General features: G+C 40.7%; 2 protein-coding genes and 1 non-coding gene across 5 annotated transcripts in view; 2 read left to right on the top strand and 1 right to left on the bottom strand.

The window, feature by feature from the left end:
- Positions 1-3,648, top strand: part of FRMD5 (FERM domain containing 5) — a 317,309-nt gene extending 313,661 nt beyond the window's left edge. The window contains exons 14-15 of one of the 3 annotated variants that reach the window (XM_065906252.1): positions 1,903-2,243; positions 3,105-3,648. In XM_065906252.1, the coding sequence (XP_065762324.1) occupies positions 1,903-2,243; positions 3,105-3,179 (416 nt within the window). In that variant the 3' untranslated portion in view covers positions 3,180-3,648. Of the gene's footprint in view, positions 1-1,902; positions 2,876-3,104 lie in introns of those variants that run through there. The other 2 variants (XM_065906251.1, XM_065906250.1) reach the window with 2 other exon arrangements.
- Positions 3,649-8,547: 4,899 nt separating this feature from the next.
- On the top strand, positions 8,548-8,619 carry TRNAA-CGC (transfer RNA alanine (anticodon CGC)). Its single transcript has one exon. It is a non-coding gene; the product is annotated as a tRNA-Ala (tRNA).
- Positions 8,620-8,761: 142 nt separating this feature from the next.
- WDR76 (WD repeat domain 76) overlaps positions 8,762-20,161 on the bottom strand; it is a 55,782-nt gene continuing 44,382 nt past the window's right edge. The window contains exons 10-13 of the mRNA XM_065906737.1: positions 18,418-18,635; positions 17,626-17,778; positions 15,746-15,799; positions 8,762-10,287 (exon numbers count right to left, since the gene is read on the bottom strand). Coding sequence (XP_065762809.1) covers positions 10,032-10,287; positions 15,746-15,799; positions 17,626-17,778; positions 18,418-18,635 — 681 coding nt within the window. The 3' untranslated portion in view covers positions 8,762-10,031. The remainder of the gene's footprint in view (positions 10,288-15,745; positions 15,800-17,625; positions 17,779-18,417; positions 18,636-20,161) is intronic.

Raw genomic sequence — 20,161 nt, 5'->3', positions numbered from 1 at the left:
GCATCCTGTGCAGTCAGGGCCTGAAGAGGTTTCTGTTTTATCAGGAACCCATTTCACACTCCCAGGTACGTGTTTCTCATGTTACACGTGCAGTGGGGAAGGAAGGGAGGAGCAGAGAGCAGAGCAACATCAAAGGCGCTGCAACAAGGGACAGGCTCTTATTTCATGACGGTTTCTTGGGCAACTTAAATCTAAGGCAGGTGCAGGCTGTTCACTTAATTCATCCTAGCCTGCTGTTCCACACCCCGGAATCCAGCTGGATGGTCATTAGCACCATGGAATAGAAAGATGCTAGGACTCTACTGTCGCCTTTGCCAGTAACAACCAGCCACATGATTCTGGCAAGTTCTGTAACCTCTTGCCCTCTCTAGTTCAGGAAGAATGGTGAAAGATGAAAGTGCTTTGAAATGTTTAAAACATTATATACAGATTGAAGAGTTTAGAGCGTAGAGACAAAGGAAATACAGCCAGGACCATGAAGCTTCTGAAAACAGGAGCTGAGAGCTGTGGCAAATACACTAATGGTGATGTGATGGGGGGCAGAGGCGGAGAACGGGAGGCTGCCGTCTCCCCCACCCACCCCAGCCACTCGTTTGTTCCTCTGGAGAACCTGTAACTGCATACACGCTGAGACGGGCTGAAGCAGCCTGGGCAGGCAGGTGGCCTTGCCGCAACTGGCTACTCTACAAGGAAGCTAATGAAGATGAGACACACCACTTCTGAAAGGTGACTGGCACCTTTTAAAAGAGACTTTTGGGCTTTTGAAGCTAACCCTGAGCCAGAAAACTCCCTAAGCAGCCCCGGTTAGGTCAGATCTTTACTACCCGAGAATCTGGTTCAGTCTGGGGCAGTCAAGGTCGATTTCAGAGCAACAGAAAGGGACAAGCTTCTCTTGATGTGGACCACAAAGGTAGGGAGAGCCACTCCGGCACCACCAGTATGTCCAGGAATGGGAAATGCAGACACTGAATCTGAAACAAGAAGCCTTTTTCTTGGGAGCACTCTGACGGGGACCACACTCGGCCAGTCTGAGTCCACATCCTCAGGCCTGGGTGGCCGCTGTGTGGTTGAGGGAAGTAACCAGTTCCTGTTTTTCCCTACCAGAAAGCTCGAGCTCTAGAAAGAGAAATGTTCTAAGAGAATAATGAGCGGTGTTAGGGCCAAAAGACCCTTCCTCCTAACACACGTTAAGAGAATTTCCCACTGGTCCTCTTCTCAGAGACCACTCTGTACTCCAGGCTGACAGCTTCTGTGGTTTTACCTATTCTGGACACAGCTCAATTGAAGGTGAAAAGAGAGGGCAAGCACTTAAGAAGAGCAGGATGGGTTTTCACCCCACTCAAGGTCAGTACAGCTAAAAGTAGAGGCTGAACAGACTGACAGCAACTGCAGAAGTCCAAAAGATGAGCTCACAAGTTCAAGGAGCAGTGTGTTCGGGTGTCAGGAGGACACTCAGCTCCAGAATAGGTAATTGATGAGGCCCCACTGGGCAAAACAGTCTCCTCCTCATTCCTGCCTGTTAAGACCCTCGGGGCTCCCTGAACCAAGACCCCAGTTCTGGGTCAGAGATAGTCTGCAATTCTCTTTCAGCTTGGGATAGAGCCAGGACACCAAAGACGGGAAAGGCAGAATCAGTAACAAATTGGCCAAAACTATAAACAAAAAGGGGTGGGGGGGGCGGGGGACAACAATGTACAACCAGTGACCCTGTGATTCCTGCTGCTTCTCTGGCCCTATTCTTGATACATCAAAACAGAATGTAGGAGTGACGGCGGCTAGCCACGTGGGGCTGCAGAGGGGCTTCCTAAGACTTCAGCGACCAAACAGAATGGAGCTGCCTCCACCAGACAAAGCGTGCGCCAGTACACAGAAAGCCTGCTCACTTCCCCTTTGTCTTTCCAGGCCTCGAGTCCCTGCGGGACAGCGCCCACTCCACCCCGGTACGTGCCTCCTCCCACGGGGACACCTTCCTGCCTCACGTGAGAAGCAGCCGGGCAGACAGCAACGAGCGAGTCGCCGTGATCGCGGATGAGGCCTACAGCCCGGCGGACAGCGTGCTGCCCACCCCTGTGGCCGAGCACAGCCTGGAGCTCATGCTGCTCTCCCGGCAGATCAACGGGGCGACCTGCATCGAGGAGGAGAAGGAGTCCGAGGCCAGCACCCCCACTGCTGCCGAGCTGGAGGCCCTCGGGGGCGAGCTGAGGGCCCTGTGTCAGGGGCACGGCAGGCCGGAGGAGGAACAGGTGAATAAGTTTGTTTTAAGTGTCCTCCGTTTGCTCCTTGTGACCATGGGACTCCTCTTTGTTTTGCTTCTCCTCCTGATCATCCTTACTGAGTCTGACCTTGACATTGCCTTTTTCCGCGATATCCGCCAGACCCCCGAGTTTGAACAATTCCACTATCAATACTTTTGTCCCCTCAGGCGATGGTTTGCCTGCAAAATCCGCTCAGTGGTGAGCCTGCTCATTGACACCTGAGAAGGCATGAATCCTCCCAATAACTAGCCAGGTGGACCAAGGAGCCCGGCTACCCATTCCCAGCAATGGGACCCATCGCGGAACCATCGGCACATGTACCAAGTCCTCCTCTCATGACTCAAAAAGTCCACAGCCTAGGAGGGTCGTTTCCCAGAAGAAGAAAGGGGATAGGCACACGCCTTGTCTAAACTGGGAAAACGCATTTCCTTCAGAGGTTCTCTCAAGAAAGGCTCAGCAACTCCGTTTCTCATCCTCCCAATTTGCAGGATAATTTTTGGTTCTGATTTTTGATTTTTCATAGATGTGTATTATTTTGAAAATATCAAAAATAATTTATTTTGTTATTACTGATTCTCGCAGTAGTGTCGCCCAGCAGACGGGACACTAGTTGAAGACTAGAGGGCTGGCGTCTTCTGTTCTGCTGGGGGCCCAGCAGACTCATCACTGCAGCCTCAGCGGGGCAGGTCAGGGGCTGGGACAATGGGGACTGTCTAGGTTTTCTTCCCAGACAGAGCTTTTAAAAAAAAAAAAGTAAACATCCATGTAGAACGATTAAATGGAAAGTTGCTTCTTATGACGGTCTGAGTTGGATTTTCTTTTCCTTTTCTTTCTTTCAAATCTGAGCAGAGTGGGCATCTGAAGGGACCACCACTAAAGCAGCAACAGCAGCAGGGGTGGGGTAAGTCTGTCCCCTTAGACTAGAGCCTAGTGAGCATCACCATGAGTTCTGTATAATGAACTTAGACTCCCGTGATTTTTTTCTAAGGACCTCAAGACTTTTACAGTGCTCCAGAAGCAATAGGTAAATTCAGTGGTGCCAGGGGTAGACAGCACTGTCAGACGTTGGACCAAGTACAGTTAACAGAAACCAGAGCTAAGGGAGCAGAGACTGTTGAGATCAGATAGCAGTACTTATTTTGTATACCCCTCTCCCCCAAGAAAAGACTATTTCAATTTATATTTTAACAACAAAATGTTATTTTCTTATCAATTCACCTTTTGTTTTTACTTTATGGAGTAAGAAAAATAGAGCCTGATGAACTTAAAAGATGCAAGAAAGAAACTGATCCTGACAATGAAAAGCTTCAGAAAATAGAATTCCAAGATCAACCAAACAGCCTTGGAAGGGACCAAGAAAAGAATCTCATTTTTTTTTAAACAAGAGTTCTAAGAAATGCCTCCAAAAGAAGGTGAACGTGGCAAAGACCAACACTTAGCTGTAGAAACACTGCCCCCTAGGGTCATCCGCTGCACCAGGAAGATGAAAGCTGTAGGAAAGCGCTGGCTCTCTTGGCTGAGCCGTGGAAGCAGGCGGAAGTGTAAAGGGTGAGTGTGGAGTCTGCGGCCCAAGCTCCACAACACTTACAGCCACTCACACAAAAAACTTGTTTTCATCTCAGGGAGAGATTTCCAAGTCATCTGGGGCTGGAGGATGTAGGCAGGACGGTCCGTGGACAGATTCCTGGGGCACGCAGAACAGAATGAGTCACATGCAGGTCTGCTTTGCCCCAGTGTGTCCTCTGAGGTGGCAGAACCATATCCATGTACAGAATATCACAGCCATGGAATAAACAGAGTTCTTCTTTTTGAAGGTGGGTATTGCAAAATTTCAAATGCCCTTTTATCTAGACCAAGGGTCGGCAAACTTCTGTAAAGGGCCAGGTGGTAAATATTTTTAAATTTTGGTTTTGAAGGCCATACTCTGTAGCAACTACTCCACTCTGCTGTCTTAGCACAAAAACAGCCACAGGTTATACATAAAAGAGCAAGGCTGTGTTCCAACAGAATTTTTATTTATAAAAACAGACCGTGGGAAAAAAAAAAACAAGACGGTGAGCTGAATTTGGCCCACAGGCCGGAATTTGCCAACCCCGATCTAGACAACAGAACTGTTTCTTACCAGTGTGTGAGCAGGAAGGCCAGCTCTGCTCTGATTCCTGACAGGTAAAGACCCAGGATCATTTCCCGGTAGAGGCGCTGGGCTTGCTTGTTTAAAGGGTGCTCGAACAACCAACCAGCAGAGATGTCTGATGCCATGATGAGCAAGATGAAGAACTGTAATGCTAATACGCAGCCAGAATCAAAGCCTGGAAGAGGGCCTGTCTGATCATTTCCATACCAGCAACAATTTGGGCAGAATTACAAACATCTGTTTTCCAAGCGACAAGACAAAAACTAAGGGAGATCCTAGTAAAGATCAGGGATCACTCAGATCCAGAGAGCCACTGCCACTTGCCATCTACACAGGAAAGGCTTTACTAGCAGAGGACTTGAGTGAAAAGTAGACTCAAACAGGACAGGCTGTCAGGAGACAGGGGGCTGGTTTTACCCTGGATATCTACTGTCTTATGCAACATAGCAGATTACCTGTTAGTGTAGTGTTCCTACCTCAGTCTGTAGAATATGGTGTTTCTATGCAGTGAGTGATAGCCTCGACTCTGACCTTTCACATTCACATTAACGAAAGATGCAGTATTCCATATCGTGGTATGTTACTTGTATCTAGAGTTCCAACGGTACAACAGTCCACACCACTTCCAACAGCGGGATTTGCTCTCTGAACAGAAACTTGTGGGTTATTTTTTTCCAGAGCTTATCCTACAAATTACAGATAGAAAAGTCTCCTTCAATTTGCTTTTCACATAAACGCTTGAATAACAAACCTCCTCTGTTGGTGACTAGTCTTTTTTGGTATCTCCCCCATCATTAAAAGTTGTTCACGTTTTTTAACCTAGTTTTACTGTGTTCCACTATGTCTATTTTCTCTCAAAATTAGTTTGATCTCATTGTAGAAAAAGCAATGGTTTCCATAGCTTCATCTATCAGAGGAAATAAAACTCTTACTGAAGAATAGTGTACTGCATCTTTAAGCAGTAGAAGGTAAACTACCTGCAAATGTGAATTTCTTAGTTTCATTAAAAAATATATATATAGTTGTTAACCTTTCGTGTGCCAAAAATTCTAAGTTACATTTTCCTTCAAAGCAATGTACTTTTTTCTACATATGCAGTATGTAGTTAGCATAAAATCACTGGTGCCATGAAAATTATTTTTAAACTTAAATAAATATTTAAATATCATAGAAGAGAGTGGACTCTTTTTTTGTTTTTAACCGACAGCCGGTCTCACTTTCTCAAGTTAATAGCCCATAGATAAAAGGACACCAGTGGGGTTTACACAGCTGACTGCTGTCTGTGACTGGAATTATTTAAAAGAATCACTTTGCTTAGAGTCATCTATTATCCTTATTCCTCTCCCCCAGATAAATACTATTAAGAACTTAGGGACATATGTATACCCATAGCTGATTCATATTGAGGTTTGATAGAAAACAAAATTCTGTACCAGCAATTATCCTTCAATCAAAAAATAAATTTTTTAAAAAAAGAACTTAGAAGCTGTAAGTGTGGAATGATTTTAAATATGAATTGGACCTCGTTTTTCTGATGAGGAAAAAACAAGAAATTATTTTCCCAAGGTTACACAGTCTTAGAGCCCAGAGGAGACCCTAGACGGTCCAACTTCTGAACTCCTATTAAGTCTGGAGTAAGAAAGAGAACAGAAAACACTTCCTATAGTGAAGTTCCTATAGGGAACAGGATGACCTCACCACTACAGTGACAAGCCTTGTACTTACAAGTACTTTCAGCATCCATTCCTTTAACACTATCTCATCTCATATCTGTAACCACTCTGTGGCTACAGGATGGTAATGGTCTTCTAAATTCCATGAGCATAAAAGATGAAACTAAGGTCCACTGTGCTACTTATTATCTAATCATCTTGTTTTCAATTCTACCTGCCCTCCAACCCTCCATTCTGCCACTAGACCATCTTCTGAAAGCAGTCACCTCCAAATTTTAAGAGATTCCTGTTACCTTTAAAATGATATCCAGTATCCTGTCTCCAGTGAAGTTTTTTTTCCTAATTGACAAAAATCTTTGCTTAAAGTGAGCTGAAAAGGAAAAAGCATGAGAACCACTGGATAAGAGTGGTTTCCCATGATGCTACAGATTCACAGCTGCCACCCTTCCTGGATAACTGACGAGGACTCACCTGTGTGCACATCCTTTCGGGGCCCCTGTCCAGACGCCCACTGCTTCGGTTTCCTCAGCCACAACCACGCTGCCACGCCTGAACACATTTCTGCTCTTAGCTCCCGAACAGGTTTCCTCTACACATTCCTACCACGTGCTGATGGAGTGAAGTAAAACACCCCAAAGATACTTATAAAACATTTCCTCACATAGATTCTATTTTAGGAAAACATATATTAAGATGTTTTATTTCTCATTCTGGGTAACTGTACTAAATGTTGTCTTCCTCACAAAACTCCACCTTTTAATTTGAAAAGTCAAACACAGCCAAATGAACCAGAATTATGGGTCTATGCTGTCTTATAACTAAAACTCACGATTGGCCACCAGTGAAGTGAAAGTCACTCAGTCGTGTCCGACTCTCTGCAACCCCATGGACTATACAGTCCATAGAATTCTCTAGGCCAGAATACTGGAGTGGGTAGCCTTTCCCCTCTCCAGGGGATCTTCCCAACCCAGGCATCGAACCCAGGTCTCCTGCACTGCAGGTGGATTCTTTACCAGCTGAGCCACAGGGAAGCCCAACTCGGTATTAAAAAGGAAAACCAAAACAAGCACTAAATCAGATGGGACAGCCTAACAAATGCGATGCCTAAGTTTCTGGAATCTGAAGACAGAGGGTATCTGTTTTTGCCTCTCAAGTTTGATACAGAAGGCACTTCTCTGCCCTCCTCCTCTTCCCCTGTACACTGGCTGAAAATATTTAAATCTTTGTATCCACAGCCCTAAAGTTCTCTGCTTTCTTGGAGAAGTGTCTGTGCAAAGTCTTCTCTGTGGAAAGGTAACTCAAAAGCCAGAATACTAAAACAGGTCTTAAGCAATTAAGATTTTATCAGTCCCTAATCATTTGCAGTTTCTCTTAGTCTGACCAAGTCTCCACTCACCCCAAATGAGATCATCTTCTTCCTCCTCAATGTCACATTAAAAAAAGAAGTCGGGCATCTCAAAGAAAATAACACCAGTAGAATTCACAGCTTACGTGGTTATGAGATATTATAAAGGCCAACTAACACAAAAGGTTTATCCGGAAAGGAGAGAGTGCAAACAAAACATACACATAATTACAGAAGCCACATGACTTTAAGCAAGTCTCTGGGAAAAGTGCCTTTCACAACAGAATACAGTTTAAGCATGTCCTAAGGGAGACAATGGTCCTTTATGTGCTTTCTAGATTTAAACAATTGTTTCATTATAGAGCTTACTGTGAAGGAACAAGCCCCCTACTCACTCTCCTTCCTGCACTGCCTCAAGAAGACAGAACTCTTGAATGGATATAAATAGCACAGTTTATGAACCTACAATGGCAAGAGAGACCACAAAAGTGAGAAACATCAAGAATTTTCTAACATTTATAGCAGAAACCAGGCAATTACCATGAAGTATTCAAGGCTTAAGTGACAGTACTAATTTGATTAAGAGTAGTTTTCAACATGTTAAGAAAAAGAACAATTCCCACAGAACCAGCCACGACTAGAATCTATAAAATTAACTGGTGTAGAAAAGGGAAAAGGAGCCTAAAGTCTTCATTTAACTATTTCCAGAACAGTTTATAACATACCTCAACCGCACATAGGGCTTCCCAGGTGGCTCCAATGCAGGAGACATTAAGAGGTGCGAGTTCTAGTTCGATCCCTGGGTCAGGAAGGTCCCCTGGAGGAGAAAATGGCAACCCACTCCAGTATTCTTGCTGAGAATCCCATGGACAGAGGAGCCTGGAGGCTACAGTCCATGGGGTCACAAAGAGTCTGATAGAACTGAGCATTTAAGCACACGCACCTGTACAACTTCATAGAGCCTTACTTTGTATTTCATAAATTAACATTTCCACCTTGCTTATCAATTCCTGTATTCCAGCACCAAGAAAAGAGAGAAGCCCTATTCCTTATAAATACCCATAACCTTTTAATAAGCTTCAAAACTTATTTAGTCTTTAATTACAGAGAAGGAAATTATTTAAGAAAAACGTCGGAACTTCCCTGGTGGTCCAGCGGTTAAGACACTGTGCTCGCAATGCCGGGGTCCAGGTTCAATCCCTGGTCAGGGAACTATATCCCACATACTGCAGCTAAAGATCCTGCATACTGCAATGAAGACTGAGGATCCTGCATGCCACAACTAAGACGTGGCCCAGCCAAACAAACAAATAAATAAATATTAAAAAAGAAAAAAAAATGTTATTCAAGGAAATTATATATATCACTTTATTTCTGTGACATACAATTCTGAAAAAATCCTCTTAGAAATCAGGCATATTGCTGAAAGTATTTACAACAGTTTTTCAGTAGTCGTTTGGCAATGAAGAACAACAGAAAATGTTGGATAGATAATAACACACAGTAATCTCAGTCGCTGATTTAGTAGTGTCCAACAATAGACACATTCAAGTTGCCATAGCTTCTGAAAACAAATATTTTTAATGAATAAATGCCAGAAATGGTATTCCATAACACTTTACCAGGCTACTGAATCTCCTCTGGAGAGTTTAAAACACAAGGACACATAAAGCTGGCTGGGACCTTCTAAGGTAGGAGCTCTTCTTTAACTATGACCCACAGTACCATAGTAATAAAGAAATACATTTTACATCATAAAATACATATGCATGTATACCTATAGCTATGTATGTATATGGAACTAAGCTTCACAAAAGAATATTTGTTCTAATTTTGTTTGCTATTCTATACTATTCGTCTCCTTTTCATTTTTTTAGACACTGGTCATGGTCACTTAACTTACATCAATAGCTACAACCCAGAGTCTGGGAAACAGTGCTCTGAAGGTAATCTCACACTGGGTGACAGGGATTAGTATATTCCATCCCTGTGCCTGCAAGCCCTGGGACTCCCTGGCTGTGTCTCAGGAGCCATGGAGAGGAGGGCAGTGAGGAGAAGGTCAACACAGGGACCCAGGCCCTGCTCAAGTGAACCACAGCTTCTCAGCAATTATCTTGGGATTTCATGTAAGATTTAATTTAGAGGCAAGGGGGAAAAAGTGCTCAGTTTAAAAAATTAAAAGTTTCAAAATCACTCAAATGACATAACCTTTCAGGATCCCTTCCAGTGTATATTAAGTCTAGAAATAAATATGTATTTCAAACTGTAAAATAAACCACAAATCTATATATGACTATAGAATCAAGGCAACAAAACCAAAACACTGATCACTCAAAGCTTTGTAATTTATAACGAGAATTTCTCAACATTCTGCCTGGTTAAAAGTACTGAAGGCATCACAGCCACCCCTCCAATGCCCTCCCCATCCTACAGAAACAACCTCCAAGGCCTCCCTCTTCCTAAGAGTATATTCTGCTCATAATTCTTATTTACAAAGCAAGTTTAAATTCGCTAAATAGTACATATTACCAAGTAAACAGACTAAGCCACATGAATTACTAGGCTCCTTAGACAGATTAATTTGAACAAATTGGTGTTTCCAAACCCAAAACTCCACAACTTTCTTAATTCATAAAAACATGTACCCTCCCACTGGAATTACCTCCAGCCAAAATATACCGAGTTGGGTGCATAGCATTGATAGAACACACAGAGGCAAGGGTTTCTCCACCCAGAAAAGAGTGCACCCACTTTCCTGTCTCGTGGAAGATTTCCACTCGCCGTGGATGGGCCATGCTGCCAACTATGACACAGTCTTCCTGCTTAGGGTCCCACACAGCTTGGAACCTGGTCAGCCATCGCCCAGTGATGGTGTTGTGCCTAATGAAAAAACAATTGAAAGACAGTAAGTGTTAAATAACTCAAAATAGCATGGGCAGAGGGTAAAGATGGCATTGCTCCTAAATGCTGGTTTTCTCTGCCAAGTTTCAAGTTACTGAGTCATCGACGACCTAATTTTATCCTTCCTACAAGACTGAAACTCAGGAGACAGACGTTGTCTGCATTTTTGAACCTCCAGTGCTGAGTTCAGTGGTTTGTGCTCAGTGGATGGTCACTAAACATACTGAAATGGCACTTTTTTGTTCACTGTTTCCTAACTCAATGCACCCCCCTCCTTTTTTTTTTAGCACATGCAAATACAAGACCTAGAATAAAGAAATAGACAATCTAAGTTATTGCTGTTTAACACAATCTATTTCCCATATTTGTATTCCCCTAATAACCAAACCCTGAAATCATTTTATAGTTTATACAACCTTAAGGTAAAACGTACTTTGGGGGCCCAAAGAAAAAAATCACAAGGGAAATTAGAAGATATCTGTACACAAATAAAAATGAAAACACAACTACCAAAATCTATGGGAGCTATGAAAGCAATACTAAGAGGGAAATTTTTAACAGTAAACATTAAAAAAGAAGAAAGATCTCAAAATCAACACTCTAACTACATCTCAAGGAACTGGAAAAAGAAGAATAATCAAAACCAAAAGTTAGCAGAAGGAAGAAAATAATAAAGATTAGAGGTAAAAGAATTAGAGAATATAAAAACAATAGAAAAAATAAACTAATAGTTGGTTTTTTTAAGAGAAAAAAACTGGCAAGCTAGACAAAGAAAATAGAAAGTGCAAATAACTAAGATAAGAAATGAAAGTGGGTCATTACAACTTATGTTACAGAAATAAAAAGGATTATAATACTATGAACAATCCATACACCAATAAACTGGACAATCCAGAAGAAATTAATACATTCCCAAACACATAAAATTTACCAAGACTAAATCATGAAGAAATAGAAAATCTAACTAGAATTATAACCAGTAAGGGGATTAAAACAATAACCAAAAACTTCCCATCAAAGGAAGCCCAGGACCAGATGGCTTCACTAAAGATTTCTATGTAACATTTAAGTAGAATCAACACCAAATGCTCCTCAAACTCTTTCAAAAGACTGAAGAGGAAGGAACACGTCTGAACTCATTCTATGAGGCAAACACTTCTAATACCAAAGCCAGACAAAGACCCTACTGGGAGAAAAAAAAAACAAAAAAGCCCTACAGACAAATATTTCTGATGAATATTGGTGTAAAATTCTCCAGAGCAAAAAAATTCAAACAGCACATTAAAAGGATTATACAGCATGAATAAGCTGAATTTATACCTGGAATGCAAGGAAGGTTCAAAACACAAAACCCAATTAATTGACATACCACATAAACAGAAAGAAGGACAAAAATCATAAGATCCTCTCAACTGGTACTGAAAAACCATCTGACAAAATTCAGTACCCTTTCATGATAAACACTCAACAAACTAGGAATAGACAGAAACTATCTCAACATAATAAAATAGGGGTCATATGTTAAAGGCACACAGCTAACATTATACTCAATGACGAAAGACTGAAAGCTTTTCCTGTAAGATCTGGTAAAAGGCAAAGATGCCTTTCTTGCCATCTAGTCAACAAATTTAACACTAGAAATTCGGTAGAACTAGAAAACTGGGTAGAATTAAAGACTACACACACACACACTGGGTAGAATTAAAGACTACACACACACACACACACACACACACACAGAGTTAAAACTAAATCTCAGCAAATTTGCAGGATACAATCAACACACAAAAATCAATTGCATTACTACACACCAACAATGACCAATACAGAAAGGAAAACAACTCCAGGACTTCCCTGGTGGTTCAGTGGTTAAGAATCCACCTGCCAATGCAAGGGACATGGGCTCAACTCCTGGTCTGGAAGATTCCACATGCCATGGGGCAACAAAGAATATGCACCACAGCTACTGAACGTGTGCTCTAGAACCCATGCTCAACAAGCTACCACAATAAGCCCATGGACCGTAGCCCCTGCTCGCCACAACTGGAGAAAGCCTGCACAAAGCAACAAAAATCCAGCATAGTCAAAAATAAATAAATATATTTCTTTAAATCCCATTTGTAATAACATCAACAAGAACAAAATATTTTGGAATAAATTTAACCAAAGATGTGAAAGATTTGTACACTGAAAACTACAAAGCATTACTAAAACAAAGTGAAGTGAAGTCACTCAGTCGTGTCCGACTCTTTGCTCTCCCGTGGACTGTAGCCCGCCAGGCTCCTCTGTCCATGGGATTCTCCAGGCAAGAATACTGGAGTGGGTTGCCATTTCCTTCTCCAGGGGATCTTCCCAACCCAGGGATCGAACCCGGGTCTCCTGCATTGCAGGCAGACGCTTTATCCTCTGAGCCACCAGGAAAGCCACAAAACAAATAAAAGACACAAATAAATGGAAAGACACAAATAAGATACAAACAAAGACACAAATAAATTGTCTGTGGATTAGAAGACTCAATATTGTTAAAATGTCTGTACTACCCAAAGTGATCTATAGAATTCAACCAATGCAATCAATCCCAAGGGCATGTTTTACAGAAATAGAAAAAAAAATCCTAAAATTAATATGAAAGCTCAAGGGATTACAAATAGCCAAAATAATCTTTAAAAGAACAACAAAGTTGGAGGCCTCATATATCCTGATTTCAAAAAATATACTACACAAAGCAACAGAAACCATGACAGCATGGAACTGGTATAAAGACAGATACTATGGACCAGTGGGATGGAACAGAGAGCCCATAAGGAAACTCTCATGTTCCTGGTCAAATGATACTTAACAAGGGTGCCAAGACCGCAAAATGGGGAAAGGAGAGTCCCTTCAAAAATGCTGCTGGCAAAACCGGATATCCACATGCAAAAGAATAATACTGGACAGTAACCCTGATGGATCAGTGGTGAAGAATCTGCCTGCAATGTAGGAGGTGAGGGTTTGATCTCTGGGTTGGGAAGATCCCCTGGAGGAGAAAATGGCAACCCACTCCAGTATTCTTGCCTGGAAAATCCCATGGACAGAGAAGCCTGGTGGGCTACAGTCCATGGGGTCACAAGAGTCACAGATAACATAGTGACTAAACCACCATAACCTTATACTATATACTAAAATCAACTCAAAGTTGATTTAAGACCTATACCTAAGACTTGGAACTCTTAATAAAACACAGAAGAAAACACAGGGGAAAGTTTCAGTACACTGGATTTAGCAATGATTTTTTGGATATGACACCAAAAGTACAGGCAACACAAGTAAAAATGGACAAATCTACATCATACTTATAAACTGTGCAAAGGAAACAATCAACAGACTGAAAAGGCAACCCACAAAATGGTAGAAAACATTTGAGAATCATATATTTGATAAGGGACCAATATGCAGAATATGTAAGGAATTCCTATAACTCAACAACAAAAATGATATTATTCAAAAATAAGAAAAAAAATAAGAAAAAGACCTAAACAGACAATTTTCCAAAGAAGATAGACAAATGGTCAATAAGCATATGAAAAGATGTTTATCATCACTAATCATTAGAGAAATGCAAATCAGAATCACAATGATATATTACCTCACAATCATCAGGATAAGTATTGATAAAGAGAAATTAGAACCCTAGTGCACTCCTGGAATGTAAAATGGTTTGGCACCTATGGAAAAACAGTATAGACGTTCCTCAAAAAATTGAAAATAGAATTATCAGATGATCCATTAAAATCTCCTTTCTGGGTATTATCCAGAAGAATTCAAAGTAGGACCTTTACACCCATTTGTTCACTGTAGCATTGTTCACAATAGCCAAGAGGTAGAAACAACCCAAATGTCCATCAAGAGGTGAATGGATTAAAAAAATATGGCATATATGTGCAATGGAGTTATTATGCAGCCTTTAAAAAGGAAGGAGATCCTATTACATGCTAGAACATGGATGAACATCGAAGACATTATGCTAAGTGAAATAAACCGATCACAAAAAAACAAATACTATATGATTTCACTCATATGAAATATCTAAAGTAGTAAAAATCATAGAAATGCAAACTAGACACATGTCTGCCACAATCTGGAAAAGAGGGAGAGAGGAATTAATGTCTCATGGGTCAGGTTCAGTTTTGCAAGATAAAAAAATTCTAGAACTCTGTTGCACAACAACGTGATCACACCTAATGCTAATGAACTGTATACATACAAATAGTTAAGGTGGCTGACTTACTGTTGCGTGTTTATAATCACAACTACAAATAAGGTAAAAAAACAATTTAAATATATGTGGGGCTCTTCACTGCTCTCCAAAGCAAAAAACAAAGCACTGCCCTCTTATTCTCTACACTGCAACACCAACAGCCCTTTCTTATTAAAGGATGAACAATGGAGAACCACATTTCCCACTGCCATTCAATGATCTTATTTCTACTGACCCCAAAATCATCACCCTAGGTAATTTTTTAAAAATACACACTAGAAGTCAATAAACCAGAGTTAATAAAGTTTGAAAAAGGAAACGAAGAGGGGAAATTCTATGAAAAAGAAAACAAGCATATTAAATATAGCCTCTGCTGTTGCTGCTAAGCCGCTTCAGTTGTGTCTGACTCTGTGTGACCCCATAGACGGCAGCCCACCAGGCTAAGCCGTCCCTGGGATTCTCCAGGCAAGAGCACTGGAGTGGATTGCCATTTCCTTCTCCAATGCATGAAAGTGAAAAGTGAAAGTGAAGTCGCTCAGTCATGTCCGACTCTGCGACCCCATGGACTGCAGCCTACCAGGCTCCTCCAGCCATGGGATTTTCCAGGCAAGAGTACTGGAGTGGGCTGGCACTGCTGTCTCCATATATAGCCTCTATAGACTATAAAACTCATGAAACAACAGTTAACATATATTGCATACCCTGTCCCCAACTTTATAAATGCTGATAAAGAAGTATGTGTAGGAAGTAGACACTGAGTAAAGTTTGATGTACAACACATATATTAAAAGTAGCAGATGCAAAAAGAGGATAACCAAACAAAGAAATAGGAAGATGGGGAAGCTAAGCCCAGAACAAACAGGCGCAAATAAAGAGTGCTTCAGCTAGCCTCACGAGCAAGTTAGTCTCAATACAATAACATGAGTAATTCAGTTTTGAATAAAGTCATTCACTTTAACCAAAAATAACCACTTGGAGGCAGAGAATAGCTGCAGACTAAAAGAGAAAGAACCTCTTTGTATACACAGGCAACCTGGAAGCAAGAACCCTTCTGGATGGGATAGGAACAAGTAACCAGGAACACTGCAATATAAAATCAGACCTATATATCTCTTTGATAATCAGATGTCTAATGTATGCAGTCCAATAAAGAGCTCATAGTAATCCAGGGTCCACATTATTTGGCATATGGAAACTGACCTGATAGTGGTGATAAGAGGAATCTTCGAGGATATACAGCTGCTGTCAAAGATTCTGCAAAATAAACAGCAAGAATAAAGAAGCACACTCTTTTTATTGTTTCTTGAGATTTTTCTGAAATATCATCAAGGTATTTAACAAGCTTTTCATTGGTTCATGATATGAAATGGTTGTTGTTTTAAACTATATAGGATCAGGCTCTAATAAACCTGAGTTAGCTAATATATTTATAAAAGTGACAAAGAATATCATAAAATTCAGTGCTTAGAGTTTAGTGTGGAAACTATTTAAACACTATTATTCCAAACTTAAATGTACATTCTACAGTGATAATCCAGACTCTATAATCAGATCCACAGTAATACAGGTCATGCATAACGGATGTCATCTGCAAATGCACAAATAACATAGAAGTGCAGGCATGTAATCAAGAGCAATTTCCCCATGAGACTTATCAGTTGAGGGCGTCATATTGTCACTCCCAGGCTCTGGCAAGACTGACTGGCCAGTAACTAAGGGGAGGAACTCGTGGGGCAACTGGAGGAGCTCAGAAGCCTCCACGAGGCACCCTGGCAGAAAGTAGCCATGTCATCACCACCTCGCCCTTCTCCTTGTGCCTAGCTATCCCACTGCCATTTCTTGGCACTAGAACTTATTAACTAATTAGATTACCAGAAAGCCAAATCACAAGAGTAAAGTCTGCAGTGCAAATGAACAGGAATGGGACAAGTAAGTGGCTTTTAAGACACAGAAAACAGCATGGGTGGAAAGGGGACACTGGGCTGACACTGCCCAGGGATTAAATCTCTTAATGTACTACCTGGTAAGGCTCACAGACTTTACTAGGAATTAACAGGGCTCCTGTTACACACTATAAAGCACGTTCTTCCCAATATATGGGTCTAAACAGAAATTAGGTGATTTTCTAGAGCCCAGCCCATAGTATGCATTCAACAGACACCTGTTGAATGAATAATCAACACATTCCAAAATCACTTAAGGTAAAAGTCTCATAAACTGAGAATTGCTTGCAATGTTAAGCAAAATTGGGGATTTTAGAAGAGAACAAAATTATTTTCTTCATGGTTGCATTAACATTCTCCACGTTTTAAAAAATTGGCATTATTTTCTATTTTTGTTCAACTGGCTTACATTACATTTTAAAATCCATTTTTAGGTAGTAGCTATAGAAAGGTACTAAAGCTAAAACCATAAAATTTTATCCAATTTTATCCCATTTATCCAACAGAAACCCAGTTTTTGCTATCTTTTCTGCCTGCCCATGGCCAAGGGCTCTGCAACTTCAGTTCAGCACTTGACTTGTGGAAGGGATCCCACTATCCCCAGAGTAAGAGCATCTTCCTATGCTAAAATTATCTTCTATCCAAGATATCACACAGAAAAGCTTCCCTGGTAGCTCAGTTGGTAGAGAATCCGCCTGCAATGTGGGAGACCTGGGTTCAATCCCTGGGTTGGGAAGATCCCCTGAAAGGCTACCCACTCCAGTATTGTGGCCTGAGAATTCCATGGACAGAGGAGCCTGACAGGTTACAATCCATGGGGTCACAGGGCTGGACACGACTGAGTGACTTTCACACAAGCTATCACAAGCCTGATTTCATTAGATTTCAGTGCTAAAAGGAAAACCTGGCATCATTCCCCAGGGTAGTTACAGACCTTCCTTGCCAATCTCAAGGAAATTTACAGATTCCAAAACTGCTGAAATGCCATTAAGTACAGGTCGTTGATCTTTGGGAACCTAGACATGGCTACAAAACAATTAACACTAGTGATGTAATAAGGAGTAATAGTAAACAAAGCTACTGGTTAACTAAGTAATTACAGACTCTTAACGACGTATTTCTGTCTTCCCAATTTACCTCAGCTTGCAGTCAGCACATGTGGTTACTACTCTGTTACCAGTAAGAGGTGAAAAATAGGCTGAAGCGATGCTCTTTGTGTGTTCAGTTAAAGAAATCAAAGGTTGGTTTCTACTGCGATTCAGGCATCTTGCATCATAAATATGAATATCCCTGTAACAGGAGGAATACCTCTCAGTGTTATCACAGTACACGGAGTAAGCCTCTACAACAGCACGGAACATAAATCAGACACTCAAATACACACTACACTGAAGAAGAGTTAAGACAGGCCCCTCTAATCTTTGGTATTAATTTTTTTTTTGGTATTAATTTTAAAAACATGGGTATAGATTAAAAATTAGAAAAATTCCAAAATTATAGCATATATATGTGACCAGGTGGGTATAGAGAGACAAGATTCTAGCTGGTTTTCTCATCTCTTCAAGAAAAAAGTTAACACAGACTAATAAATTGCAGGTCCCATTTAACTTGTATTTTTTACAGATTTTCTTCTCAAAAGACTGAAGTAAATGCACGAGACCAAGGAAAACAAAAATGTATATTTGTTTCATCCCACCCTCGCCTTCTCCCACAGAGTCGCAAAGTCTCAATATTTTCACTATGTATTAAATCTCATTTTAAAGAATCACAAAAAAAACTCAAAAAAAAAAAAAAAAAACACCCTCAAATTAGCATAGACAGGAAAATTATTTGGTCTGTGGGTATCACAAAAAAGTCTTTTGTCAATCAAACTAAACATTATTCCTAATGTTAAAAGATCTATATCATAAAATTTTATGAAGAACATACCTTAATCCCGCAGTGATAAAATACTGTCTATGCACTGGGTGCACATGAACAGTTCTTATTTTGCTCAAAGAAGATTTGATAAGTTTCTCACAAGAAGTTCCAGGAGTCCGCCTATCCACTAGTGACATGCGTCCATCCCAGTGACCTACTATTAAAGTGGAGGCATCTTCTGTCAAGAAGTCAAAGGAGGAAAAGCTGCTTCTTTCATCTCTATATACCTAAGGATATAAGGAACAATCTACTTAAGTAACAATCTTCTTTTTAAAAAAGCCAATGCATGGATTCTTTGCTAAAAAAGCAACAAAACACTTTACCCCAAATACCTCATTTATCCTCCCATCATCCCCACAGGAAGCACAGGACAAAATGGTCATCCTCTTTGGCAGAGATGGAATTGAAGGCACTGATCAACTCTAAGACTTGCCAGCAATCAAACAGTCCATCCACCCATGTTGGGGCTACATCCCAAATCTCTTAAACCCAATAAACCTCAGTTGCAGATCTACTCTGAAACTTACTAGGAAATGGATTAAATTTGATTTCTACTCAATTGAAGTACAAATTGAAACTCAAAAAGATATATGCACCCCAGTGTTCACAACAGCACTGTTTACAACAGCCAAGACATGGAAGCAACCTAAATGGTGCAGCCACAGTGGAGTGGATAAAGAACATGTGGTACATATATACGATGGAATATTCAGTTTCAGTGAAAGTCGCTCAGTCATGTCTGACTCTCTGTGACCCCATGGGCTATACAGTCCATGAAATTCTCCAGGTCAGAATACTGGAGTGGATAGCCATTCCCTTCTCCAAGGGTTCTTCCCAACCCAGGGATCGAACCTAGGTCTCCTGCACTGCAGGCAGTCTTTACCATCTAGGCCACCAGAACACCCTGATGGAATATTAGTCCGCCACAAGAAAGAACAAACTAATGCTACTTGCAGCAACATGGATGGACCTAGAGATTCCCATTCTGAGTGAAGTGAATCAGATACAGACAAATATCATATATTGCTTACATGTGAAACCTAAAAAATGGGTACAAATGAACTTATTTACAAAACAGAAGTAGAGTCATGAATGTAGAAAATAAACTTGTGTTTACCAGGAGATGGGGGAGATGGATAAATTGGGACTGACATATACACACTAATATATATAAAATAGATAACTATAAGAACCTGCTATATAGCACAGAGAACTGTACTCAATATTCTGTAAAGGTCTATATGGGAAAAGAATCTAAAAAAAAAAAGAGCAGATAATATGTATATGTGTAACTGATTCACTGTGCTGTACATCTGAAACATAACACTGTAAATCCACTATGCTCCAATAAAAAATTTTTTTTTAATTATATGGGCAGTAGTAACATCAGTGGTTTCCAGGGGCTTTGGGAAACAGGAGAGGACTAACTGCAAAGAATTATGAGGTAATTTTTCAGGTGATGGAAATTTTCTGTATCTTGACTGCAGTGGTGGTTACATAAGTTTGCCAAAATTCATAAAACTGCACACCTAAAATAGGTTAAGTTTTACAGTAGGTATTGTATACCTCAATAAACCTGATTTTAAAAAAATAAGTTGAGAACTTTGACAACTCAATACTAAAAACACAGATAACCCAATTAAAAACAGGCAAAAGATCCAAATAGACATTTCTTTAAATAATTACAATAATTACTAATAAGCAAATCTCCATCATGAACAACAGCCTTGTCATGGTAAAGGGGCTTGTTTAA

Source organism: Muntiacus reevesi, chromosome 15, assembly GCF_963930625.1.
Source record: "Muntiacus reevesi chromosome 15, mMunRee1.1, whole genome shotgun sequence".
In the NCBI taxonomy this organism is placed as follows: Eukaryota; Metazoa; Chordata; class Mammalia; order Artiodactyla; family Cervidae; genus Muntiacus; species Muntiacus reevesi.
This window is presented reverse-complemented; position numbering and strand designations above follow the sequence as displayed.